This window comes from Anguilla rostrata, chromosome 10 (genome assembly GCF_018555375.3).
Source record: "Anguilla rostrata isolate EN2019 chromosome 10, ASM1855537v3, whole genome shotgun sequence".
Classification (NCBI taxonomy): domain Eukaryota; kingdom Metazoa; phylum Chordata; class Actinopteri; order Anguilliformes; family Anguillidae; genus Anguilla; species Anguilla rostrata.
The window spans coordinates 28,934,270-28,961,706 of NC_057942.1; the positions used below are offsets into that span (position 1 = coordinate 28,934,270).

At 43.7% G+C, this 27,437-nt stretch overlaps 1 protein-coding gene across 1 annotated transcript; it reads right to left on the minus strand.

The window, feature by feature from the left end:
- Window positions 1-3,187: 3,187 nt before the first annotated feature.
- On the minus strand, window positions 3,188-27,032 carry LOC135233727 (protein FAM219A-like). The gene is made up of 6 exons (XM_064297527.1): window positions 26,770-27,032; window positions 14,780-14,879; window positions 11,314-11,416; window positions 10,584-10,598; window positions 8,168-8,222; window positions 3,188-6,477 (listed from the first exon to the last, which is right to left on the minus strand). The coding sequence occupies exons 1-6, from the start codon at window positions 26,827-26,829 to the stop codon at window positions 6,319-6,321; spliced, it is 492 nt and encodes a 163-aa protein (XP_064153597.1). The 5' UTR covers window positions 26,830-27,032; the 3' UTR covers window positions 3,188-6,318.
- Between the last annotated feature and the right edge of the window lie 405 nt (window positions 27,033-27,437).

The window sequence follows — 27,437 nt, forward strand, 5'->3', positions numbered from 1 at the left end:
TGATTGTACACTTCATCTGTCACTCAAACTAAATACCGGACGTGTGCGCTATTTCAGGAAGTGTAGTTTAAAAAATAAAAAAAAAACTCGCCCAAGTTTCTGTATGTGATCGGATGGACCTAGTACTGTAGGATCATTGTCAGTGAGTTGTTTGATCAATGTACAGTTACATTTGTGTAAGAAACAAACAAGAACATGAACTACTACTCATTGTACGGGGGTGGCAAACTAATGAGGAAATAAAGCGAGGTGAGATGCATAAAAGCTATTTGAAACAGTTCGCTGTTTGAAATATCCCAGTTACCCACATTCATCCTCTCAACTGCTGTACTGCCCAGACTTCAGGCTAACATCACAATAGCACTGCAATTTCCCCATGTACATGGTGTTTAACCGATACCCACAAGTCTCTAATTACACTTGGGTACGTTCTGACTTCGGTAATAATGGCTAATTTTCACCCCCACTTGAACAGTCTGCTCATTATTGTCTTATAGGAGTGCTGAATACGTGGCCATTTACAGATATTATAGAATATCTACTTATTTATTCATTCATTTGCTTCAAATATGTACAAAGCTGGTGACAGGTGCATTGTTTTAACAAGGAGATATAAACACGTCGCTTCGCTTCCTCTGACTCATACTAACTGCCTAATAGTGAGGGCTTCGCTTCATTACAACTTTCAAGAGGAGGGCTGTGTATTCAGACCTTATGATTCAAACGAAATTTCTGGCTTTAAGTTTGGCTACTTAAAAACAGCAGCGAGCTATATAGCTGATCTTTGTTTGCCCTCTAGTGGAATAAATATGAAAATACATAATTTCTAATAACTCCCCACAAAATTCCGTTGCTTTGAGAAAGTAGGCTGTTTGCCCCTTCCTGATTTCCTCTATAATTGAATATTTGCCACTCTGAATGTTTTCAAATCTTTAGACAAAATTAATGCAATATTAGGCAAAGAGAAACTCAGTAGACAAAAAATACATTTATCAAATTATTATTTCATTTATTTAATGAAAAAGATATCAAATGCCCATATCACACATGTGAAAAAGTAATTGCAGCCTTAGTTACTCAATCAACCAATTAACCAAATTTAATTGATAATTAGATTCAGCTGACTAAACACAGCGAGGCTTGATTGTAGCCAGCCCGGTTGAATCTAAACCTCACTCATATTGAACCTTACCATCAGAGTGAAGTAGTCACCACAAAGTTTCTACAAGCACACTATGCCACGATCATAGGAAATCCCAGAAGAGGTGAGAAAAAATTATTTCAAATATATCAGTTGGGAAAGGGTTACAAAGCCATTTCTAAGGCTGTGGGACTCCACCAAACCACAGTGAGACCCATTATCTCCAAATGGAGAACACTTAGAACAGTGGTGAATCTTCCCAGGGGTGGCCGGCCTGCCAAAACTTCTCCAAGGGCACTGCAACAACTCATCCAGGAAGTCCAAAGAACTACTGGCCTCTCTGGCCTCAGCTGAGGTCAGTGTTCATGACTCCACAATAAGAAGGAGACTGGGCAAAAAATGTGATTTATGGCAGAGTAGCAAACCACTGCTAACCAAGAGAAACATCCGTGCTCGTCTCACATTTACAAAAAAGGCACATGGGTAATCCCCAAGCCTTTTGGGATAATGTTCTAAGGTCAGCTGAGTCAAAAGTGGAACTTATTGGACGATAAAGGTCCCATTATGTCTGGCGTAAAGCAAAAAAGCATTTCACAGTAAGAACATCTTATCAACAGTGAAATCTGGTTGTGGTAGTGTGATGGTGTGGATGCTTTGCTGCCTCGGGACCTGGACAAATTGCCTTTATTGAAGGAACCACACATTTCTGCTCCGTACCAGAACATCCTTAAGAAGAATTTCTGGTCATCTGTCCATGCGTTGAAGCTGAAGTGTAACACAAAAGCAAGTCCACATCTGAATGGCTGAAAATAAACTAAATTGAAGTTTTTTGAGTGGCCAAGTCAAAGCGTTGACTTGAACCCAATAGAGATGCTGTGGCAGCAACTGAAACCAGCAGGTTCATGCTCAAAACCCTACTGTACCAATTTGGATGAATGAAGGCAGTTCTCAAAGAAGAGTAGGCTAAAATTCATCCACAGTGATGTGAAAGACTGATATCAAATAATGGAAAGTGTTTGGTTGCAGTTATTGCTGCTAAAGGTTGTGCAACATGTTATTAAGTTTATGGGGCAATTACTTTTTCACATGGGTTATATGGGTGTTTGATAGCTTTTTTTTCATTAAATAAATGAAGTAATAATTATTTTTAAAAGTATTTTGTTTATTCAGGGTCCCTTTGTCTAATATTACACTTCATCTAAAGATGAGAAATCAATCAGTCTGACAAATGTGCAATAACATTGGAAATATGCAATAATAGAGGAAAACTTTTTCATGGCATTGTACCTCGGGCACAGCCCAAGTTAATCAACCAGAAAAACTGGTATTGGAAGGAAATTATATCCATCAAAGTAGTGACAATGGGCTAATATACACTACATGACCAGTTTGTGGACACCAGACGTCTAACATCTCATCCAAAATTATGGGCGTAATATAGAAGTTGGTCCAACCTTTGCTACTATAACAACCTCCACTCTTCTGGGAAGACTTTATACTAGATGTTGGAGCATTGCTGCAGGGATTTGATTCCTTTTAGCCAGTGGAGCATTAGTGAGATCGGGTACTGATTAGGTGATTAGGCCTGGCTCGCAGTTGACTTTCCAGTTGATATCAAAGGTGTTGGATGGGGTTGAGGTCAGGGCCATGTGCAGGCCAGTCAAGTTCCCCCACACCGTTCTCCACAAAACCATTCCTATGTGGACCCAGTGTGTGTCCGGTGGCATTGTCATTCGCCTGGATTCAATGGCTGTTTGTCCTTAACTTTGACTGGAAATTAAACTGTATAGTAATTTTCTGCCCAAATACATTTTTAGTAAGATCAGTAATCACGAAAATGAACTTGTCAAAATGTGTTTGTAAATAGGAAAATGGAACATCTCGCATTTAGCTGTAAGTATAAATTAGGGACAAATACAGATTAAATCAAAGCCACAGATAAGAACAGATGTCGACTGAATTTGGGCAATTGTTCTTCCAGTTTAAGACCACAATACTGCTCTCCCAAAGTGTGGTGCTCATGTACAAAATGAGATGAACAAGCTCTGACATTTCCACTTGTCTTGTTTTTATTGATATGTTACACTACACAGAACAATAACATTGTTAAATACTGGTATGGAAATGTTTACATCTTCATAATTATTGTAATAGTAATCATAATAAAAAATTGGTGTGTTTCTATGTTTTAAAAAAATGCATACTTTTTTCAATGTAACTTTCAAATAAATTAACACATACCACTGGCAATAAATATAAGTTCTATAAAACTCATCACTTAAGGCATACTCTAACCGCAAACTTATTCAAAGCTGTGAGCAAGTGCATTATGAGTGAAAAAGAAATCAGTGAAAGTTTATCATGTTGAGGTGAGGTGCCAAGGGAGGGTATTAATTGCATTTTAAAACAAACCAAAGAAGAAAAAAAAAACCCAGACAACATCCCTATTAATTAGATGGACTGGCATGTGCTTGTACATTTAACAGTTTAAAATTAAAGACAACAAACCAACATATCAAAAGAGGCAAAATACCAGTACTGCATATGAATAGACATGTCAGGCTGAAAATGTTATAAAGAGGCATGTTGGCTCTTGTTCGTTCTCATTTAATTCTGGGGTAGTGATGTCAATATCTGTGGTCTAAAACCAATCAAATTGCTTAGATATTGAAAGCGGCCTTTTGATTGGCTTCCACCAGTGATCGACAGCACACTCAGCTCCACTCATCACCGGGTTTGCGAAGGCGCACTTTCCCATTAGGAGTTTCTCTCGTCTGAATTTTTGTCAGGTTGTGTTTGACACATTGCTCTATGGCAAACCAGCAAGGTGAGACCAATATTATGTCAGTCTCCAAGACCCGCTTCAGGATCAGGGCCACTAGGCAAGGTGATCCATTTGATTTCTCTATTTTATTTCATGTCGCTTGATCACGAAGAAGGAACAAACTCAGGAATTTAAGGATGTTTTTTTTTTTCCTCCAGTCTAATTCAGTATCATATCCAATATTAAAAAAAAATATATAAAATACATATGTACATTAATCAAAATTATAAATACAAAGCACAGCTGGGAACTGATACATAGTAACTATGTTTTGTGTTGAAGAGATATAACAAAAATGAACAAGACCGTTAACTCTCACCAAAACTGCCCATGTAACAAATCCGTGTTTGACGAGGGAGTTTCATTTGCTTGGTTAACAGTGTAGAGGGGCAAACGGGACAAACCTGGAGGGGAAACCTAAACCTCTCATTCTTTTCTCAAAGACGATGTACAGTATCAGAGTGCACGAATCCTCATCTTGAAGAGGAACAAACCGAAACTGAAACATTTGTTTGAAACTCAGACAAACCTGTCAACGTGTCAGCTCGATATTTAAACATTTGAATAACAGAAAAAAATAAACAAGACAGAGGCAGGAAATGACCGCTTCACATATACAGTAATCATACATTTCAAAATCTCAATTTGAAATTTTATTTTTGATAATGGCAATTCCTATTTCTTCCTTACCATTGGAGGCTGTGCGCGAGTGTGCGTTTGTGTGCGTCCTGGTGTATGTGTGTGTGTAAGCCATTTACAGTAAGGTGAACTATAAGCACTGAAACAGTGAGTAACAGTGGGCAACTGTCTGGCTACTCAATGCTCAGGCTCCTATCATTAGTAATGTGGGTGCTACACAACAGCTGGGGATGAAGTAACCCATTGCACCCCTGTAAACAAGTTGAGTACACTACTCTCCAGTTTTTCCAGTGTCCTAGAACATCCCGTAGCCCAACGCTCACAAAACAACATCTATCTTTCTATCTTCACTGTTCAATGCACCGTGTGCAATGTAAATATGTATCAACAGTCAGATGAGTGCAAAAACATGACCAAAAAAGCAAGGGTTTTTATATTTGTTATTTGCTAATAGCAGCTGGTTCTTGATTTGGGCTACAACATAGCATGCAATGTTGTACGCAAGTTGTTTACTTTTTTCTTCCAAAAGTCACAGAAGCACATACTTATTATTATTTTTTTGATCCCTAGGAGCAAACCTCAGTTCCTGGCCTCTCACAGTGACTCAAAAAAGCCGGTATAGTCGTCACACCTGCAACCACCTTTTTTTCAAAATGGGAGTCAACATAAAAAATAAAACTCTATGAACAACAAAAAAAATCATAAAATAAATAAAATTAATTCTGATATATACATTGCTCCATTTTAAGTAAGAATTGGAGAACACTGGGATTCCCGTGTGTGTGTGTGTGTGTGTGTGTGTGTGTGTGTGCATGCGTGCGTGCGCATGTGCGTGTATCCATTCGGTGTGCTAGCCTGGAAATTTAGACAAAGCATTCAAAAGTGCTCAATTAATTCTACATACTTCACCCCCATTACAGTCTATTTGTCTTTGAAGGACCCATCAAGGGCAAACATTAAATAGAAAGGAAGGAAACAAAACCCACTTGCCTTTCAGAATGCTATACAGCGAGAGTACCCAGCAAATTTCCCACAATCCCCGGGATACCGCCAGTCAGTACCGAGGGGAGATCGGTCATCAGTTTAATGGTACCTCTCTTGTACCTGCCCCAGTGAGATGCCTTCCTAATCTCAGCATGTCTGTTCTTTACATTAAGCACATACACAATCACACTGAAATTTAAAATGACAAGGGGTGGAGAGGGGGGGGACAAAAACAAGAAGAAAAGTCTACTCAGTGGGCTGTCATCATGTCAGCATTCACTCCATAAAATGTATCATTTGTATTTTCTGTTTATGTTTTTTTTTCTAGCTTTAACTAGATTGAACGTGTAGTTCTTTATTTTTCACCAGCGATATCACACTGTTGGCAAGGGGTGGGGGGGGGGGGTGAGGGCGTTGCCTAGGCTACCCTTGGTTTGGCTCCTCCTCGCTCTGAAACACAGAGGGGGCACACGCATGTCCTACCATAGGAGGAAGCAATGGCTGTTTACTTCTCTTTTTTTTGTATTTTTACTTTTTTTCCCCTTTTTAAATATTGGCATTTAACTTTCTATTTTTGCCTGCCTCGTCATCTTCATCACCATCGTAATATTACAATTTTCGTCGAGCTGTTTCGCCGCCCTGCTGGCGAGGGGGACTCACTGCAGACAGGCGGGGAGGGGTTGCGGGGGTGGGGCGAGGGTAGGCGAGGGGGGTGGGACGAGGGAAGGGGCTACTGGATTTGGCAGGCGGTGGAGGAGGTGGCCTGGCAGCACATGCAGGTGGGGTTGACGGATTTTGGGGGGATGAGGTCGAGGTCTTCGTCGTCCGGGATCTCGTCCAGCCGGTACCCGTCCTTCAGCAGCTGTATGTTCAGGTCCTGGTTGATCTGCTGCAGGGGCGAGAGGGAAAGAGATAGAGGGGGAGATAGAGGGGGAGAGAGAGAGAGAGAGAGAGAGAGAGAGACAGAGACAGACACACATAGAGGGAGAATGAGAGGGAGAGGAAGAGAGGTAGGAAGAGAGATAGAGAGGGACAGGGAGAGAAAGAGAGAGGGAGGGAGAGAGAGAGAAAGGGTAAAAGTATAGAGAGAGATATAGAGGGGGGGAGAAAAAAGAAAGTAGATAAAGAGATATAGAGGGAGAGTTAGAGAGATAGAGAGGGATAGGGAAGGAGAGAGAGACAGGGAGGGAAGGAGAGAGAGAGACAGAGAGAGGGAGAGGGAGAAGGAGAGAGCCAAGGCGTTACCATGGTACCGATACCCCCAGCCGCCTCATAGTCAGTCTCATTAACGCTGTCATACCACAGCACACATCATTAATCCACATGATAACATGATCTTATGGAGGAAATTCAACATTGCATAATCAATATCCAAATTAGTGCTTTCACATTTGTGCTCATATAAAACAAAATGCGTAAAAATAAAAAGCGAATAGATTTTTCCTTATAAAGCATTATTGCAGAACGTGCAAGATGAACGGACAGTGAAATGAAGAACAAAATTGTTTTACAAAACCAAAAAGGGGCACTGTCCGTGTTCATCTTGCCAACATTTTGCACATCGTTATGGGTCTCGCGTGCTGAAGGTAATGTCAAGACAAATGGCTGCGATGAGTAAGGCCATCTTTATGATGTGGTAAGTGACATGAACATTAAAGCAGTGTTATACTGCGTGGTATGTGTGGCAGAGCACGTGATACGCTGAAGTGATGTGGCAACTATCGTTAGTGCTAATTAACGGTGGCAGTAAACTGTGGCGTACGCTAACGTAGATGACAATTAAAGTCGCATTAACATAAAAGGTAATGAACGCAGACGTGTTATAGGTTAACTGTGGCGGCATATGTGGTTATAAAGCAGGAATTACATTATATACGAGGTCATTATCTGGCATGTCCTCGGAGTTCAAGCCGTGTTGCTGATAACGGCGGCAGTAAATCGCACGCGGGGTCGCTGATGCAAACGCAAAGGCGTAGCAGGTAATTCACGTTGAGTGCTTATGGCAACGGCACCATGTACGAGGTTACAGGCACGACTTTGAAGGTAAGCGACGTTAGCATTAATGGTGCGAACACGTATGCGTATGAGGCTCTACATACAATGTGTCAAAGGTAAACACTGTTAGCGTTAACGGTAAGCTTACACTTCGTGTAAGACTATGTAACATCACTTACCTGAAGTTACAGGTAAGTAACGTCAACATTTATGGCAGTGGTATACTGCATGAGTTGTGACTTTAAGGTAAGTAATGGTAATGTTGATTGCGGTGATACGATGTAGGAGCTCACAGGTGTGACTTATTAAAGGTAAATAATGCTAATCGCAATGGTCGTTGTGTGAGGTCATAGGCGAGACGTTTTGAAGGTGAATAATATTAATCGCAATGGTCGCTGTGTGAGGTCATAGGTGAGACGTTTTGAAGGTGAATAATATTAATCGCAATGGTCGCTGTGTGAGGTCACAGGCGAGACGTTTTGAAGGTGAATGGCGTTAATGAACGCGGTTCGCTGTGAGACGTTCAGAAAGTAAGGTGTGTAAGCCGGGGGGTGCATAGGTACCTGGTCCCTCAGACATCTCACCTCGGCCGAGGAGTATCCTGACGAGGAATATCTGGACATGTCGAAGTCATCGTCACTGAAAGGCAAGGAGAGGGTCAGTCGGGCGCCTGGGTCTCATCACCGAACCACAGCATCACACAGTGGCAGGCTGAGGCATTGCACGTGGCGATCACAGCAGGTAAAGAAGTCAGTAAAGGATTATTCTAGCCTAATTACAACGCTCAGACGCATTATGGGTACGCTAAGCTATTACAGTAGGAATTTACACAGTGCTGCGTTTATACAGGGGATGACAGCGAGTGAATGTGAACATTCAGAGATGAGGTGCTTTTCTACCTTTTCCTTCATGTAATTGTAAGTCAGTTGATTGTAAGTCAGCATAGATACAAGAGTCACATCAAATGTGGGATTAATAGGAATGTGTGGATATGTGCATACATGCCTCTATGTGTTGCGAATGGGTGTGTCCATGTTTGTGTGGACGTTTTTCTCTTTATATGAGCTTGTGTTTTGACACTTGTAGACGTGTGCGTTGGTTGCCGTGCTCACTTATTTGCATTTGAATTTGTGTGTGTGTGTGTGTGTGTGTAGTTGTGGGTTTCTGTGTGTTGCAGTATGGACAAATAATATGTTGTGTAACGATGGAGAGAGAAAGGGTTAAAGAGAGAGAGAGGGAGAGGGAGAGAGAGAGGGTTAGAGAGAGGGAGAGGGAGAGGGAGAGAGAGAGGGTTAGAGAGAGAGAGAGGGTTAGACAGAGGGAGAGGGAGAGGGAGAGATATATACAGCTTAGGGTGACACATCTGTTACAGTCTGATGTGTGGAGTAGAGATGACACCGAGCGGCCTCTCCTAATCCCGCCTTTAATCTTGCCCCCGGAGGACAGGCCCGGCAACCGCACCTCTCTAATTGGCTGCAGCTCCCTTGCCTGTGCCTAACCCATCCAGGTTCTGTCCAATCGAATCGCGGCCCAGGCTGTGACACGCGGTTTGCAGTCCTGTCCCCTGTCCATCTGTCCATGGGAGGGGGCGGGGAAGTGCTCTTCGGGCAACTGATTTGGTCTTCTCACCAGTCCGCTCATTTGATGCCGGTAGAAAAAGCACTTCCCTTTCCTTAAACTAGTCTGACTGGACCGCATGTGATGGCATTGAAAACCTCTGGAGCAGTCAGACAGAGTGCTTCTAGCCCAGTAATGGGGACGACTATTATGCCCTTCCCTGTAGGACGGGACAGTGAAGTCTGTTACACATGGAGCTCAGTACAGACAGGAAATGCACCAGGGGACGGTTTAGATGCTACACAGTAAGTTGAAATTCTGAATGGTGCTACATAAATATATTATTATGATTTGACAATGACACTTAATATTATTATTATTATAGCACGTAAATATTGCATCTCAGATTATCACTCACTGTCCATATAAGATCATGCATAATCAGCATCATGCAACCATGAGAAATACCTTATAAAATGGGTAAAAAAAGTGATGTTTCTCACTAGTTTAAATCTCAGCGAAACCCCCTAAGACAACTGTATGAGAGATTGACTTCTACTTAACTTTGAAGGCACTTCAGCTGAAACTACAACCGTATCTAATGAAGTCATTTACTCCTTGGTTTGGTTTTCTTGTTTTTCTAATCTTTCACCTCATCAACAAAGAAAGTTCTCCTTCTCTTTAAGATCAGTCACAGTGCTAGGAGCAAATAAAAAAAAAAAGTCCAATTTACAAACCCGCTCCCCAAAGGGACATTCCTGTTAGCTTCAGATGCCAGTCCTGCCTGACCCGTTATGTGATTAAAAAACAGTCCCCCTGTGCTACAGCTGAGATGTAATTACAGGTGTGATGAATTGCTAATTTCCTGATCAGTGGTTAGGCCTGTTCAGGGGACAGAGCCAGGGGAGCCAGGGTAGCAATTTGCTTGTGGATAGCAATTAGCCAGTGGAGCATTTTTTTTTTTTTATTAGGTAGTGACCTGAGGAAAAGTCAGCGAGGGGGTCTGATTGCTTTCCCCCCCCCACTCAGGACCGTAACTTTGGACCAGAACCTCAAGCCCGGAACGAACGCCCTCCCGTTCCGTGTGACGGCATGGCTAATTATTTGGCGTCAGCACTGTCAAGGTCATCTGATTCAGGACCATGGACCATGTCACTGCACTCGGAAGGAGTGATTTATCTAGCAAGTGCCTCACTGACTATTACATTGATATTTAAATTGTATTAATCTATGTTTTCAGACTTCAGTCTCAAGTTTTCCGGAGTGTTCCGATAAGGCCATGGAGCTTGTGACTTTGATGGATGGAGGCGAGGTGTGTGTGCGTGTACGTGTGTGTGTGAATGCTCTAAAAGATCTCTCCTAACTATCGGTCTCCAGGGTGAGTGTGTGTGTGTGTGTGTGTGTGCGTTTGTGTGTGTACATGCTGTAAAAAAGCTGTCCTACCTATCGGTGTCCAGTGCAAGTGAGTGTGTGTGTGTGTGTGTGTGTGTGTGTGTGTGTGTGTGTGGATGTTTTAAAAGCGCTCCTACCTATCAGTGTCCAGTGCGAGTGTGTGCAGTGTGTGTGTGTGCATGTGGTGCGTGGTCAAAGTAGATGTTCCAAGCCTCTACTATCAGTGTCAGTGCACCAAAAGCTTCTCATCCGGCTTGGGCTAAGAGAGTACCTTACAGGACAAAACCTGTGGAGACAAGAGTACAGCAACGATGAACAAAGACAGGACGGGGTATGAAAGAAAGAAAAATGTGATAATTGAGGTAGGGAGTGTAGAGAAGGAACACTATAGCTAACTATGATAACATTCCACATAACTTTTCTCTAGACACATAGATTTGTTTTTTTTTCCAGATTTCCGCCAGTTCAAATTCCTCTGCTCAACAGTGACAGCTAACATTTTCAGCTCTCTGAAAATAACTCCGACAGACGAGTAACTCTGACAAGTAAAGTTATGCTTTCATTAATAATGAATATCCACTGGTCGGATCCTTACCATCATTACTGTTTTTTGTGATAAATATTTTAATAGAAAAAAGGAAAGAGTAGACATACAGTGATCGTGCATAAACTACGTACAAACTGCCATGGTTCACAGATAACTGCCAAAATATTAAGGATAATAAATACTGAATATGGGCATTTTTATTTAGATCTAATATTGCACTGGCCCGAGACTCACCGTGTCCTGGACATTACATTGTTCTTCTTGGGCTGCTGGTTGACTGGACTGCCAACACTGCCATTCTTTAGGGACCCCTTCCTGGCCAGCTCTCTCTGTTTCTCTACCAATAGGGAAACAGAACAGGGTTTTAAACGCCGCCCAAGCCACCCATGTCTCCTCCCACATCACTACACCATGGGAGAGAAGCCCAAAGTTCTATGCACCAGGCTATCCAAGACGAACAAACGAAAAAACCAGAGGATCAAGTGAGGCATCACCTTATTCATGTTGTCGCCAAACGCAATCCACTTTCTGCAGCATCAGCATTTTTACTCTGTTAAAAACGTCTTGCATACTCATGTTTTTCTCAATGTTTTATTTTAATATTATTATTTTAATGCTTACCTCTTCTGAAATCCGTTAAGAATATTTAATTCCCAATTCCCAGAGGCGCTATCACCATATCTGAGCCAACGAATGATGACCAATTGCGACATTATTAATACAGAGACATAGTCTACCTTATAACATGCTGACGACACTGCTTGACTGATTATTACTATTAGTAGTAGCAGGAGTGGTAGCAGGAGTAGCAGGACTAGTAGTAGTAGTAGCAGTAGCAGTAGTAGCAGTAGTAGCAGTAGTAGCAGTAGTAGTTGTAGTTGTAGTAGCAGTGGTAATGGTAGTAGTAGTAGTGGATGTTGTTGCAGTCGCTGTTTAGTGTTTTTAGTGTTCAGTACATAAATTTGTTGAGATAAGAGCATATAAACAGAAGACAAACGCACCCAAAACACAGCTACTGAAGACTCGAAACAGACTGAACAAGCACGTACCAAACCAGCCTTTTCATTAGAGGTGTTTTAATTTCAAGAAGACAAATGACTTGGGGGATAGGGAAGGGAATCTACACTCTCCCATTTAACAAGAAATCAATCTCCACCAGATAACCAGGTCTAATCAGCACTCTCCATTTGAAACTATGATGTTACTTTTATGTGCACAGTCATACACAGTCATAGGCGGCAGTGTAGCATAGTGGGTAAGGAACTGGGCTTGCAACCGAAGGATCATAGGTTCGATTCCTGAGTAGGACGCTGCCGTTGTACCCTTGAGCAAGGTACTTAACCTGCGCTGCTTCAGTATACATCCAGCTGTACAAATGGATGCAATGTAAATGTTATGTTAAAGTTCTGTAAGTTGCTCTGGATAAATGTCTGCTAAATGCCTGTAATGTAATACAATAATATGCTTGCGTACAGTCACTACAGTTGGAGTTCACAGGATTATTGTATTAGCGCACGCAGTATTGTGTGTGGGCCATACACAGCTGATCCTGACACAGGCTCTCGATAGCTGTCCTCAGTCCCCTGCGAGCAATGTCACTGAGACATAACGACCTGAACCGTCGCAGCATTCAGCGTTCTTCACGGATCCCCGACCACCGATTGGCCGGGTCAGCCCTGCCCCGGGCGGGGCCACCACCAGGGCTGCGACGGAATTGGACGGCTCCCGGCGGTGCTGCAGAAGCCGCGCGGAGCCAATATCCCATTAATCATCATCAGGGACTCAGACACTGGGAACATGGTGCCTCTGGAACTGTCTGCTCACAATACACAGGCCCCGTCTGTGGGTGGCATCTGCCATTCAGGTACACAAGGAGGAGCCAAGAACATTTCAACTTTTAAACTGCCGAAGGCCCAGAAGCCATTTCAGCTTAGCTGTTTTAGAAAGGATCATGCACCAGCATACAACCACCTCAGCTACTTTCTTATGTGTTTTTTTCTTGCGTGTTTTATGAACAACCATCCAATGAAATCCTTTACATCCTTAAAAGAGTAAGAGGATGGATAACATGTTTGTTATAACGAATATCAGATGTCAGTTTTAAATGAAAACAAAAGATAACCTTGCTAAAACATCATCAGGGGAAGCTAAGAAATCAGCTACTAAAGTTCCTATTTAAATAGGCAAATCTTGCAAACATCAGAGGACATGTTCAGATAAAGGCAGCTAACCAATAAAGGCAGGTAATTCTTTTATTTACGTGAACAAGCCCTGGCTCCTTCAAATTAATTTCTGTTGTTTATTTATGTAGGTTGTCTTGTTTACCAGACAGACCTGACCCAAGATAGCAGCAGGTTTGGCAAGACAGTAAATCATAAATAATACATGGCATGATACGAAAAGCAATAATCACGTGACAGTACATCCCAAAACAATAAATCAGTATAAATACAAGCACACAGTGTGAAATTGATTGTAAACAAAAGAGTCATACTCCAATCTACCAAATCGCAATGCGAGCTCAAACAGAAAATCATTATAACTAAAAGCAAATGTATTAAAATGTAAATACATAAGCCGGTGGTTATACAATTTCTCAATACAGAAAGACAGATTTAAATTCCTCAGTACAAGCTCTATTGGAGGATGACTGAGGAGACCATTTGTATTTATTAAACTAAGTTTACTTACTAATTTCAATTGACTTAAAAGGCTTACAACTGTCACTGCTGACTGAAGTGGATTGCATGACGTCACTGTCACTTTCCTGGCCAATTCGAGATCAGTCAGTATGTCAGTATGATGCAAACCCAAGCCCTGTCCATGGTGCTGAAACAGAAGGGACACTGCTCTGTGAAGGAAGTGATGCTGATTGGACGGCAGCTCCTCAAACAGTGGACCCCCCCCGACCCCAGGTCCTCAGCCAGAGCATCGAAGCCCTGTGAGCGATGTAATCATGGACCTGTGGGAAAAATTTCCACCCCCTCCACCCCCCCCTCCACATTTTCTCAGCCGCAGAATTTCTATCGCGGAGCTTTTTCACGGTGGCGTAACACAAAGGGTGCCGTGAGGAGAACTGGCTGTTCTGCAGTCTGGAGCTGTTCGTTCTCGCCCCGCGGGTGCGCCAGGTTCACCAGCTTTTCCTCTCGCTCCGCGTTTAATTGATCGATCGATCGATGCAGCCGACTACGCAGGTAAGTCAGCTGCTTTCTCGGGTTTGATTCTGTCGCTGATGTTTGGATGAAACTAAAGTCCGCAGGCTCTGCTCTGCTTAAGAGAGCAGGAGTGAGCAGCGCTGTAAATGCTTCTGCTTTCACTATGACCCCAGGCAAACAGGCCCACGTTTTCACAACGCGATTCCTCCTACAAACATAAAATGCACAAACAGCCGCCTGTGCTGTTGATTATGTCTTCATTTGAATGCTTACACAATAAAGCACCAATATTTTGCATGTACATATTGCATTTTCTTTACTTGTGTGAAGTACCTGGAGGTAAAAAAACCAGCATGAAAACGTATTATAGGAATGAGTAAAATGTATGCTGATAAAAGTTGCCCTTGAGAATTCCACAGGCCAGAAACGAGGACAGACAGACAGACGGACAGAAAGCTGGACAGACAGACAGACAAGCCAACAGGAAGGGAGGAACACAGAGAGAGGGAAGGGGCGGGGCTTCCAAGACATGTGGAAGGACTCACCGATTTTCATCTGTAGGGGGGAAGGTTTGTAGTTGAGGGTCACGGAGTCCCCCTCCCTGGCATCGGAGTCTCCTTCTGAGGTGGAGGATGCCGCTGGGTCCTGGACAGACAGACGGACATATGAAACGCATGCTGGTCGTAAATGTCTTAAATCATTTATCATGAAAAATTTATTTCAATGTATATCAAAATACATATAGTCTAATGCGCCAAAAGTTTAAAAATAAAATACAAAGAACTCTGTGGTTCTCAAACCTTTTGGGCTTTTTTAAAAAAGCCCCCTCACACTCATGCTGCACTGTGCCTTTTTCCTTCAAACCTCACACCCACCCCCCTCCACCCCCCCACCCCCAACCCCCGAGTTTTTTCTCTCCACCCAGTCTGCGCCCAGATCTTCAGTGTGTTTCAGCAACAGTATTTCATTGAAGATGCTGATTGGCTGAAGTCCACACGCCTTGTTCTCGAAGCCTTAATTGGCTTCGGACTGAAAGGAGGCCGCAAATACCTGTAGACACTGTGGACCACACCACAGGCACTCTAACAGGAACAGTGCTTTCTGGGTAATAAAAACGGGTGCTTCAGCACTCAGCAGGTGAAACAAACGTGTGGGAACACCTTGGACCCACAGTCAAACGCTTCTCCGACTGGACCCTGTTGCCTTGGTGATTGCGCATCGTACCCAAGGCTTCCGTCCTTGGCACGTGGCAGAGGGGAGAGAGGCCTGGAGGCCTGGAGGCCCCGCATTGATTCCCCCTCATCGGCTCGCTTCCACAATTACTCTCTATTTGACTACGGCTACTGCAGAAGCACCGCCTGCTGTAAACCAATTCAACAGCGCAGGCCTTGAACATCCATGACACAACAAAGCCCATCAACGCTATTTATGCCCACGCCTGTGTGAAATACCACCACCGTGCACATCCACATGACCGCAGGAGATCCGTTTGCTTGCGGTATGCATTTTTAAACAGCCCTCCGAGGACATCCACTGGAAAAGCAATAACGGCTATAAGAAATATCTTTCCCCAAGACGCCCAGGTGACTGCCAGTGTCCGCTGAATAAAAGATTCCTCGCCTTCTCCTTCTAGGCAAGCCATGAATTAGTAATGCTCAGGCCTCCGTGCTCACACTATTCATTGTAACAATGCTTTGCAGCAAATCCCTATTAGGTGAGAATCAACAGCTGGAAGGCCAGAAATGCACAGAGCTGTGATTCTCATATTCACATCCAGTCATTCTGACTACCTATTAACCACAGCCAAAGACAGATGATTAGGACAGTGTGCACTGCCACAACTATTCAACTATGAGCCGTAACTGTTCTTTGATTTGAAGCTGCTTCTGATTCTTTTTTTAATTAGCCAGATGCTTGGGACAAGGTCTGTCAGTGTCAGAAGAAGTCTAGCAGAATCTTCTTTCATGTTTGGGATTGTAACTACTGATTGGAATACTATAATTACAGTCAAAAAAGCTATTTGAAAACATATGGACATCTCTCTCTCAAATAAAAGTTGCTGCGGCCGCCATTGTAGAGAGCTCTTGCTTTCTTAGCAAGTCTCCAAGAAACAATTGAAAAACCTGTGAGCTCAAATTCTTTCTTCTTTCTTTGTTCATGATCATTTTTTGTATAATACGCAGCAATATCCAATTAGGAGGCTAAGCACCGACTGTGCATTAACAAATGACAATTCTGAAACAAAAATAATGCAATCATATTTCCCTTTTATGTTTTGAGCGCTCAAGCTGAATCGATTTTTTCAGCTGCACAAAATGGTGGGATTTTTTTGCATCAGAATTTGTTCTCCAGTCAAAGTCTGCCTCAATGCAGAGGAAGAGCTACCTGAGCTTAGTGTTACAGCCCTGGGTCCTCCCCCTGCCCATAACTCTCTCCAGATATGTACCATAAATACCATTCTCGCTGTGTTAGCATATGACCATTTACCAGCGTGAGACCCCGCAATTTCATAACTTAACACACAAAAATGATCAGTGTTAAACCAACACAGACAGAGTTCATATGAGTCCATAAGGTTTTTTGTTTCCCCCGTTTTAGTTGAATATGACTACATGACTTAATGACTCAAACTATTTATTAGGACAGTTAAGTGACTCTGGGTGCCTCAGGGATTGTGCGTTTATAAATTTGCTAATAAAGACTGACATTTTGCTATTCTGATGGATTGTTTCGAAACTCTGCTTCGCTAAAACAGCGAGTTATAAAATTTGGCGATAACAGATCACTTGAAATCTTGTCCATAATTCTGACAGATGAACATTTCCATTTGCGGTCGCACTGATGGCGGATTTACGGAGCTGAGGAGGATTTACGCAGCGCGTACGCACTCCTCTTCTCTCCCTCGCCTGCATCTTTCTTTGAGTCTGAAATGATCCGCGCGATGGCTAACCCCTGAAACCTTAGCTTTCCTCTTTCAATTCAGTTCAATTCAATTTTATTCGTATAGCGCTTTTTACAGACAACTGTCACAAAGACGCTTTACAGAGTAGCAAGGCAAGAGACAGAGCAAAAAGAGCAAACAGAGCTAACACCAAATCTGAGCCCACTAATAGCAAGTACATAAGGCAAAAACTCCCAGTTGGGTGAAAACCCTCAAATGGTTTGCAACTTCTTTGCGAAGTTACATTCATATACAGATAACGCCCTCTTTCAAAGGCTTTTCGGGAAACGAAATTTAGCCTAAACGACAGCAGTGAAAAAGAAGATGCATTTTTAGTATTGCTATTCTGATGCAGACAAAACAGTTTATCTGGGTCCATAGAGAAGAGAGATCGCTTTATTGCATCATATCCATCTGGCTTAATCTGCGCATTGTTGCTTTAGAACCTCAGTGGTCTTTCACTACCCATTCCTTTCAGCTCTCCTTTTTTATTCCTTTATCTTCCCACACGACTCCCTACGGCTTGACAAACTGCACAGAATGATTTTTTTGGGACACACACACACTCTCACACATTTACATACTCACAGACTCACACCCTTATACACTCACAAACACACGTACACACTCACACATACATAAACGCACACACTCACACACACTCACACACTCAAACACACTCAAACACTAACAGACTCACACACACTCATACATGCACACACTTACACACACTCACAGACTCACAGACTTAAACACACTCAAACACTAACAGACTCACACACACTCATACACACACACACACACACATTTCCCAGAGTTCCTATTTGAGTTTTGGGTTTTCCACGCTCCATTGAGAACACAGGCGGGGCTGACCTGAGAAGAGCTGGGTCCAAATCCACTCCCTTCACCCTTCCCTAAGCCCCTAATTCCTAACCATTATCCCCTAACCCACAGTATGTTTTAAACCTTAATTTCACACACAATTTCTAATTCTGAAATACAAATTCAGATGAACTAAATTCAAATTCAGTTGTCTGTCGGCACAAGATTTACATCATACTCCAGCCCCTACCTATTCTTGGTTTTGCACATGCACACGTGCCATATTTCTCAAATTCAAAGCTTAAGGGAAGGATTTATTGGTAATTTACGCACCTAAATATGTAGCTTGTCAGAGCCTGTCAGCTTGCTGTCTGCAAAGAAAGGGATATCCCACAATGCTCTGCATTACTTGTGGCACAGGGGCACAAATCCAAGTCTTGACACAGAAGATGCAGGAAGTGTAACCGCTGACCCCTCCCCTGCAAGTGGGTCAGCAGATGATGTCATGGACACCTCAGGCCGAAGGCCAGTAACAGCTAAGGGGAGGAGTCAGGGGGCTGTCTGTGATGCAGTCTATTGTAAATTGTTATATAGGATTGGGGTAGAGCCATGGATCTCAACGGCATAATCTAGTGCTTTACCACCTACCACATCATAGCTAATTAACTAGTGTTATGCTCTTTTTTTTTTAAAAGCAATGATGGATCGTTAAATAAAAGCATGTAGAACAGCATTCTAACATGCCATTTTTCAGCTGTTGGAGCAGATTTCAAAAGCCAATTAAACCCCTCCATCTGTTCATCTTCCCCATTGATGTCTAGAAACCAGGAAACAAACTGTTCCAGGATCAGTCCAAAGACTCTTCATCTTCATTAGACTGAATGAATCTTCATTCTCAGACTTACTGAAGTACTTAATAGTTTACGGAGGATTAATAAAGTCAAGTCCACCGGCCTGCTCAATTTCCTGGAGCAGAACTCAATGCAGGTGGAATTAAACTGAAATATAAAATTTGCGCTGACAATTTAACAAACTTCTTCACACAAACAGTTTTTAATGCACGGGCAGAGAGACAGAGATAAACTGAAGGGATTTGTAATGGATTTGCTCAAGGGCCTGGGATCCTTCCAAGATCCTTCTATAACACAGTCATGCACTCACCCGCTTATAGGCAAATGAAGGAATTATACTGGAAACGGAGGCTTTTTTTGGCTCACGTCAGTGGTAAATCCCAGGCAAACACACACACACACACACACACACACACACACACACAAACACACAACACACACAAACACAAACACTCACATACACATACACACGCACGCACACACACACACACACACACACACACACGCACACATGCATGCTATTGTTTTCGCTGTTCTTCTATTCACAACAACAGATTTGGAGGGGAAATGACAGCAAGCTGAGATCAGGCCTCGGAGTTTCTCTGATTCTGAAGGCTCTTTGTTTTTCCTCTTCTGCGCTCCATGTGACCGAGTGCCCTCCTTCTCCTAAAGCAAGGCTTACATAAGGGAGAACACCTCCAACTGATTCTCCTTATAACCAAGAACCTCAATGTTTCAACTCAGGAAAAAAAAGACACTATCTATGGCTGTGTTGCTGTACCTGTGATTAAGAGACTGTTGTGTTTTCGCGGCTCTGTAGCTTTGAGTCAACATGTTTAGTAAAAAGGACGTAATATAGTCTAATATTTCTACCAGTCAGTTACCCACCTTCCTATAATTTTAGCTCATAAAAATATGTAAAACAAAAAGGTGTAAAAGAGATAGGAAGGATGTTCTCTGTAATACAAGATATACATACACTACTTGTGTTATTCTGAATTATAATGCGTGAGTGAGTGAGAGAGAGGGAGAGAGAGAAAGGGGGGAGGGAGAGAGAGAGGGTGAGAGAGAGAGAGAGAGAGAGAGAAAGAGAGAAAAAGAGAGAGAGAGAGAGAGAGCGAGAAAGAGAGAGAGAGAGAAAGGGGGGAGGGAGACCATCTCGAGGAAGCACGTGCCAGTCACAGGCACTTCCGGGGGGCTTTGCTGAATAAATAAACCCCAGGGCCTTCAGTGAATGCCACTTCAGTACATGTCTCTGGGGGACAGAGCATTGGCTGCCAGGCTACAGGCCCTCCTGCCCTGGGGGCTAACGGGCAGGGCGAGGCTGGCATCACTCTCTCCAGCTCATTCAGCATTACGACTGCATGCAAGAGCATGAGACCAAACACCTAGCCTACCTAGCCATCAAAACTATATAGAACATACAACAGAACTGAATGTTTTAACAAATAGACGCTTTGTTCTGATGATGTTACAACTCTCTCTCTCTCTCTCACACACATACACACACACACGCGCACACACCACAAATATGTGTGTAAACATCTGCAAACACAACTTATCTGCATTAAACAAATGCAGCTGGAGGCTGTACATATGTCAGGTTTGATAAGCCGTTGGCAGGCCTTCAGATGAATGAGTGATAAACCTTTTTTAAAAAAAAGAAAAAACAAATCAATCTAGGAAGAAAGAGGACATCAATGTCTCCCTCCAGGGGTTCCTTATCTCCACTTTCGGGAAATGGAGGGCTGGGGTTATTAGCATATTAGCCTCAATGCTAAAAAAATTGTGTTATGAACCCCACCCCTCTCCCCTCCCCCTCCCCCCTCCCCCCTCCCCTCCGTGTTACCAAGGCAGAGCACTGGACAATGAACAGTTTGTACGGCCGGATAAGAGAACGGCACCATGGGTAATAAAGGGGGGAAAGCGGCAGCCGTCCGCAGGTAGCCGTAAATCAAAAAGTCTGCAGCCGGGTCGCTGATGCATCCTCCCTTACTGCAAGGGACATTTTAGCATGGCTAGCGTTCCAGGGGCTGGCCAGAGGGTATAAGAGTGAATAACACCCCTGTTCAGGGGGTGAACCTTTCACTGAACCTACATCGGTGCCCGGGTGCACGGCTTCCAGGCACCGCCCAGCACATTGCGCCCTCATAAAACTGAGAGCGTCTGCAGAGCGTCGGTGGAAGGAAGATCACAGGGACGGGAAATGCAAAGGAGCCTCGGCTGGTAACAGCTGGGTCTAGACTCATTTCGAAAACGCACACTCTGTCTGCATGTCTATTGGGCTAATTAGCGTGGAAATCCAACAGAACACCGCAGCTTTCTCAGAAACGCGGTTCTGTGCAAGGCGGGTCGGCAAGGTTACCGGAATCCGCGTGGATTGACTCGCCGATTTGAACCCACTGTTTCCGCTTGACGGCTAAAACGATTCGGTGGATTCTAACAGGTCGGCGATTGACAGCTCATTGTAGGTACAGACGGTTACGAGGTTCAGGAAACCTTTGTCTCTCAGTGGTAGCCTTGAGGCCTCCTTTTGGCTGACTTCGCATTTGCCGGAGTGTAACGACCTGCTAATTGATCTCTTGCCTGACTTAACTCTTTCCAATGACCAGCCGTCTATGACCACACTGTGTCAGAAAGACACAAGAGGGCCATGGTGATCGAAAACAGCCAATACTTAGCGAAGGACAGGCTAATCAATGTGATCAGAATGCTCTCAGCCCGCTAATGTATTCTTTCCTCTTCCGTGTAAGAGGCCGCATTTGGTCATTTGCTTGAGTGATTGCTCGTCTGAACGAACGACCAAACGACGCAAGGGAGAAGTCGCACTTCCTGGAAGTGTGTGGACAACGTGCTGTATCTGTGCATCATTTCAGAACAAGGACGGTCAGTGAAATGCTGCAATGCTGCAACGTTGCAATGAAAAAGTCAATGCTGCATTGCTGTAGTGACTTGCTGCAAAATCAGTTTTACTCTAGCCCCTAGTACAGATCAGGCTGGGATTTGGACTGGGGAAACCTGATCCTAGATCAGCAGCCGTATCCTTATCACCGTTATGAGTTCAAGCTCGGGTGCCTGTTGTCTGGGACCCCAGTGTAATGCAGGTGCGAGGCCTGGACACCTGGGCAGCACACCAGGGTTCAGAAACAAAGCAAACTGGCCAGAAGCCAAAAACACCTTATTTCAGGTAAAAGCAGCTTAAATACAATATGGTGGAAGCACATGAACACGCTCGCAGATCTAGAGATTGTGCCGGAACAAATGTTCCAGGGACACAAGGTGGAGGGGGGTGAGGGGGTGGGGGGGATGCGGTGGTGGCAGTGTGGGCTGGACCGTATGTGTGTAACCCTGGACTTTAACTTAATAACCTCAGCGGGTGGCAGTGTAGCGGAAAGGCTAATGATCAGGGCTTTGTAACTCCAAGGTCGCAGGTTTGAATCCCAGACGGAACACTGCCGCTGTGCCCCTGAGCGAGGTACTTAACCTGAACCGCCTCCGTAAATATTCAGCTGCACGGACCGCACGTGAAAAAGAGGGCAAGCTCTGTGACTGGCTGTGGATAAGAGTGTCTGCTAACCGCAGAAAATGTACAAAGTTTAACCCTTAAGTAAGTAAGATCACAAATATGTGATTAGAATGTTCTTAACTGAACATTCCAATGTTGATGTCACAATCACTACTGGTAATTGAAAGTAAGAGACAGAACACTGAAGTAGTTTTTTTTTTTTAGAAAAAAAAAAATAATTTCCAAAAAACCTACTCGTCAAAGGTTTAGATCTCTGGTCCAAAGGACTATGGCCACTATTCTTTGAAAGCAGCAGTTGGTGTCTCTCTACCAAGGAGAATAGAGTGAACAGCCATGAGAGAATGAGAATACATGGACCACAGAATGGGTTGAGTCATCCTTACTGAAGTGACTATAGTGTCTTGCTATGAACCGTAAAACCTAAAAACCTCTGAATGGTTTATGCGAGTTGGTGACTGACAGCACAATGTAGCTCCGCCCATCACAGGGATCATAATCCTCACTTAACACTCACTACGTTTAAAGCCAACCTTCTTAAATGGGAGCCAATGTGCATAGTTAACATTACTAGTATTCTTCTTCTTCTCTGCTTGTTTACGGTGTAGAGGAAGAGGTGCCCTTATGAATGCCTGGGACGAATCACGGCGCTCGAACGCTGACGCGGCTGAAAAGGGCCATCCTCCCAGCGAAGGGCGGGACCCCTCCGCCCTCGGCCAATCCCGAGCAGAAGCAGCGGTCAGCTGGCCGGCCGTGGGGAACCATGAATCACCTCCGAAGCACGCCATCTTCCCGTGCAATCAATTTCGGCGCAGAAACTCACGACTCGACAAAACTAGACACATCGTGTTGATGAACCCTCCTCCCTCCCCCCCTCCCCCCAGTGAAGTTTTCGCAAATGAGCCTGCTTAGATCAGCAAGACTGATATGAAAAAAATATTCAGATTCATAGCTCGCTGATTACAGTAGATAACATTTAAAAGACACTGCCTAAAAAACTCCCACACACACACAGGCACACACAGAGACAGACAGACACACACACACAGACAGACACACACACACACACGCACACACACACACTGCCTCGCATTGTAAATCCTAGCTCCGCAAAACCTTTGTGAAACTGTCTGTAATTGAACAGATTGAAAACAAGGGCCCGTTCTCACAATATAGCCTTGTGAAAAGGAAATGACAATCAAACGGTTTATTTCTCAGACGTTTTTTTTACATTTGCATAAATTAATTTCGCGGACACCCCGAGACTCACGGTGTGAGCATGGTCGAAACCGCGAACGCGTCTTCCGCTCTGACAATTTGGCCACGCCACCGATACCAGGCTTCTCGCAAGCGGCCTGATTTGCACATAAAAACGCCTTTCATTTAAACGGAATACATAAATACCGATGCCTTCAATTTCCCCGTACAGGATCTCTCAATAGCGGCAGAAACGCCAGACAGAACGCTAACGATACAGACTCCGTGCTCCCAACAGGAGACTGTTTTGCCCGCAGCTGAAATCATTTTAAGAAACAGGCTTTTTTTTTTTTTTTCTTCTAAAAGAGCCTTAGCGCCCAGCGCGTTTGAGAGACAGGTGTCGGCCAGGCAAATTAACCCGATTTCACAGGACGAGCTCAGCCGGGCGACGCCGCCACCCTTCTTCCCCCGTCTCGGTTGAAAGCAGCTGCTTCCGGAACAATGCGCGAAGGTTAGGGATGTCAAAGTCCTCTCCGCGTTCGTAAATCGGTTTCGCCAGCCAGGCTTGTGATGTGGAAAGACAGCGCGAACGCCGCTCCACCCTCCCTCTCCTTCCTCGCTCTGAAACGGAATATGTACAGTGTGTACTGTACGTCTTCTGACCGCCTCAGTTGAGCAGGAAAACTTCTCGAGTCGAACTCTGTTTCGATTTCTATGCTCATCAGACTCTTCATTCCACTTCTTACGCTGGTCAAATAAAATCCATTCATACAGGCGGATGTTTACTGAAATAATTCAGGTAAAGTAGTTGGGTCAGAAGTAAACAGCAGCACCCACCTGAGAACTAAACGTACAAACTGAGACCTGCACAGCTATTCCCAAACAAACACACTGATCTCGACTGCTTAGTTAGCAGCTTACCAAACCCACGCTGTTGAAACGGACATTGTTTCCCCCCCATTAACCCTCCACAATGTAAATTCAAATGTGCAAATTAACTCACAGGCTACAGAAAAGGTTACAAGAACCAGAGAGGCTGCTGGGGTGGAACAGCTGAAAATCCAAACAGGCTCACGTATCGGACTGCGCTCACAAGCTCACACAAGATTAAGTGATTATGTTCACCAGCCAATTGGGACCACAAACAAATCCAGTTTTCAACGGTACCTGAGTCCCCATTTAAACAATGATTACTGTTATGACATGTGTACAAAAATATGCTCATATATAAACAAATCTTACATCTGAAAGCAGAAAACTGCTATACTGAGTGCATGATTACCAAATCGGATTGGAACAAGAGCTGTCAGCAGAACAATAACAGTAATATCAGTGTGCCATGCTAGAGATGATGCTTTGGATACAAGATCCACAGCACCTGCTGTGTCAGATTCAATACACCTGACAGTCTGCACTTAAGGCCGGCGCACAGCGCGGGCTAATGCTCAAGCGTCGGGATGGTAGTAAATCGCCTAGGAAGGCCATGTGGCTGAAGGTCGTGTCACCTTGGCGAAGGTAAAAAAAATTAAATTAAATAAGCAAAGCTTTATGACATGTGACATCAAAGCTGAGTGATGTCACATGTCAGAGCTTTCGCCTCTGTGAGCACACTAGCAGCCGATGCTTCTCTTTATAAGGCGCTGAGTTCACCTTCCCCTGTGATTTGGAACACATTGACAGGTTATTTTGTTGGTGATACTTGCAGACTACCCAGTATTTTCCACTTCCAGAATGACAAGGTGCTGGACTGAAAATTATTCTCTGAACAGGACGAAAGGTGGGGGTGGGGGGGCACTTTTGTTATAGCTGTTATATAGCAGTGTATCATATTTCACATGTTCCTGCAAAAATCAAAAAAACTGGATTGGTTCTAGAACGTGCAGCCTGAAATGTGGGATTCAGCATTGTCTTTTACTTGTAGCATTTAAATATAAATGTAGGTTATTGCTTCTGATATCAAACAAACCTGAAAAAACCCCATGCAACTGGTCGAATTCTCATTACCATGTGCATCAACAAAATCCTGTGGTGGCATTGCATGGGAAAACTTTCAGAAACAGAACATAAGAACAAAAGTGAAGGAACGTCCAGATTATGAAAAACAGAGCGAAGACGCCGACAGAGGCAGGACCTCCATCATCATCACTCCCCCCCCCCAAAGGGGGGACCGGTCACCAAATCAAGGCCTGCGCTCCCAACGGACCATCGGCTCAGCCGTTCCAAAGGAGTCTCCGCCGGAGTCCGATCATATTGGAATAAAACAAGGCTGAATTTGTTAGTGCAGAATCGCAGCATCCCCACCGGGTAGCCCTGACAAAATTGGGGGTACATATGGATTTACTTCCCCCGTCTCATTGTTTCAGATTTTGAACAGCGTATATCTGAAGCGTATGAGCAATGCAAATGTATGCGGTTTAATTTAAAAACACAACCGCAGAAGACACACGTCAACGCGTCGCAAGGAAAATGCAAGGGAGTGGGTGGATAGACTAGAAAGCTGATCTTTGCGGAGACTCCGCATTATGAAGTAATCTGGCTACAGCACCAGTTAAGCACAAGCACCGCTCTCCGCCCTCCAGCATCCCTCGTTCGGATTGCTTATCTGAAACCGACACCGCCTATGCGCGTATAGTCTGCTTCAGATCAGCGTGATGACAATTAAGATAAATCTCCGAGGCCTTGGCGGTTTCTGCAACAAATCCCACCTGTCATCCTACAAGCATCTTGAAATTACGAGGTTACAGTGTTTTTTTACTTGTTTTATCTACGGAAAAACAATGTCTGAGAGCCCGCTACGCGTGCAAGGGAGACAGCATCAACTGCTTCGCTCCGCAAAAAAACACCCGTCGTGGTCACACGGGTCGCCAGCAATGAAATATACTCACCCTGTACAAGGACTGCGGGAGTTACTGTTTTCATATAAAATGTGTTTATTTTATTTTATTTTTATTCAGCCCTTATACATTGATGAGACGCTGCACTGGCATGATTTCTAACTATAATTTTGTCGATACTATAATACGGACAACACAGCTACCTTTGAGCATCGAACAGACTTTCCTAAAAAAAATAATTTATTGATGTGGGGTTTTTTCACCAGAAAAAATCCCTTAATCACAGACATTCACATAGCCCACAGATATAGAAATGTATCGGTCGTGCGTAGCAAGCACGCTACGTAGCCAGAAATATTGCACTCACCAAAGGCTGCATCTCAGACTGAGCTGTAGGCACTTGGAATCTATCCATTTCCTCCATCATTTTTGACGGCGCACTCCTTCTATGGACTTACACTCAACTGTATTCCTAATTTCCTTTAAATATATATTGTACACGCAGAGAGACAAATTAGATTAGATTAAATATTATCTAGAATCGACAATTCTCCGTTCAGCTTCATCCCAGCCAGCATCAGCGGTGACCAGGCGGTGACTCAACATCCCACTTCCGGGTCCGGGAGCTCCAGTCTCACCACAGCTTGGCTTCAGCATTTTACCAATCCGCGCGTTTAGCCTTTTTACTTATTCATGAGAGTACCATCTAATTAAACCCAAAAGCAACGGTGGTGTAACGACTAAATAATAATAATAATAATAATAATATGCTCAGTGATTATTGTTATGGGCTTAAACATGGTTCGTTTTGAATTTCAAATCACATAGTATGTATTATGTGTATGTGTAAATTCAAATCTTTGTTTCATTATGAAATCTGTATTTGTGCATCACTTGATAAATACATTTCACATATCGTCTGCCATGGTTCAACGTTCCCTTCCTGCAACATTAATCTTTGCATGTTCCACAAGCAAGTCACCAAGTACTGCTGTTCATGCACCCAGAGTAAAGTTTGTGCTCACAATAGCTGCA

Coding starts and splice junctions, on each gene's coding strand:
- LOC135233727 (XM_064297527.1), bottom strand. CDS start 26,829: ATGATGGAGGAAATGGATAGATTCCAAGTGCCTACAGCTCAGTCTGAG. Junction 11,417..14,779: donor CCCCCTACAGATGAAAATCG/GTGAGTCCTTCC, acceptor CCCTATTGGTAG/AGAAACAGAGAGAGCTGGCC. Junction 6,478..8,167: donor CAGGATACTCCTCGGCCGAG/GTGAGATGTCTG, acceptor TCGCCCCTGCAG/CAGATCAACCAGGACCTGAA.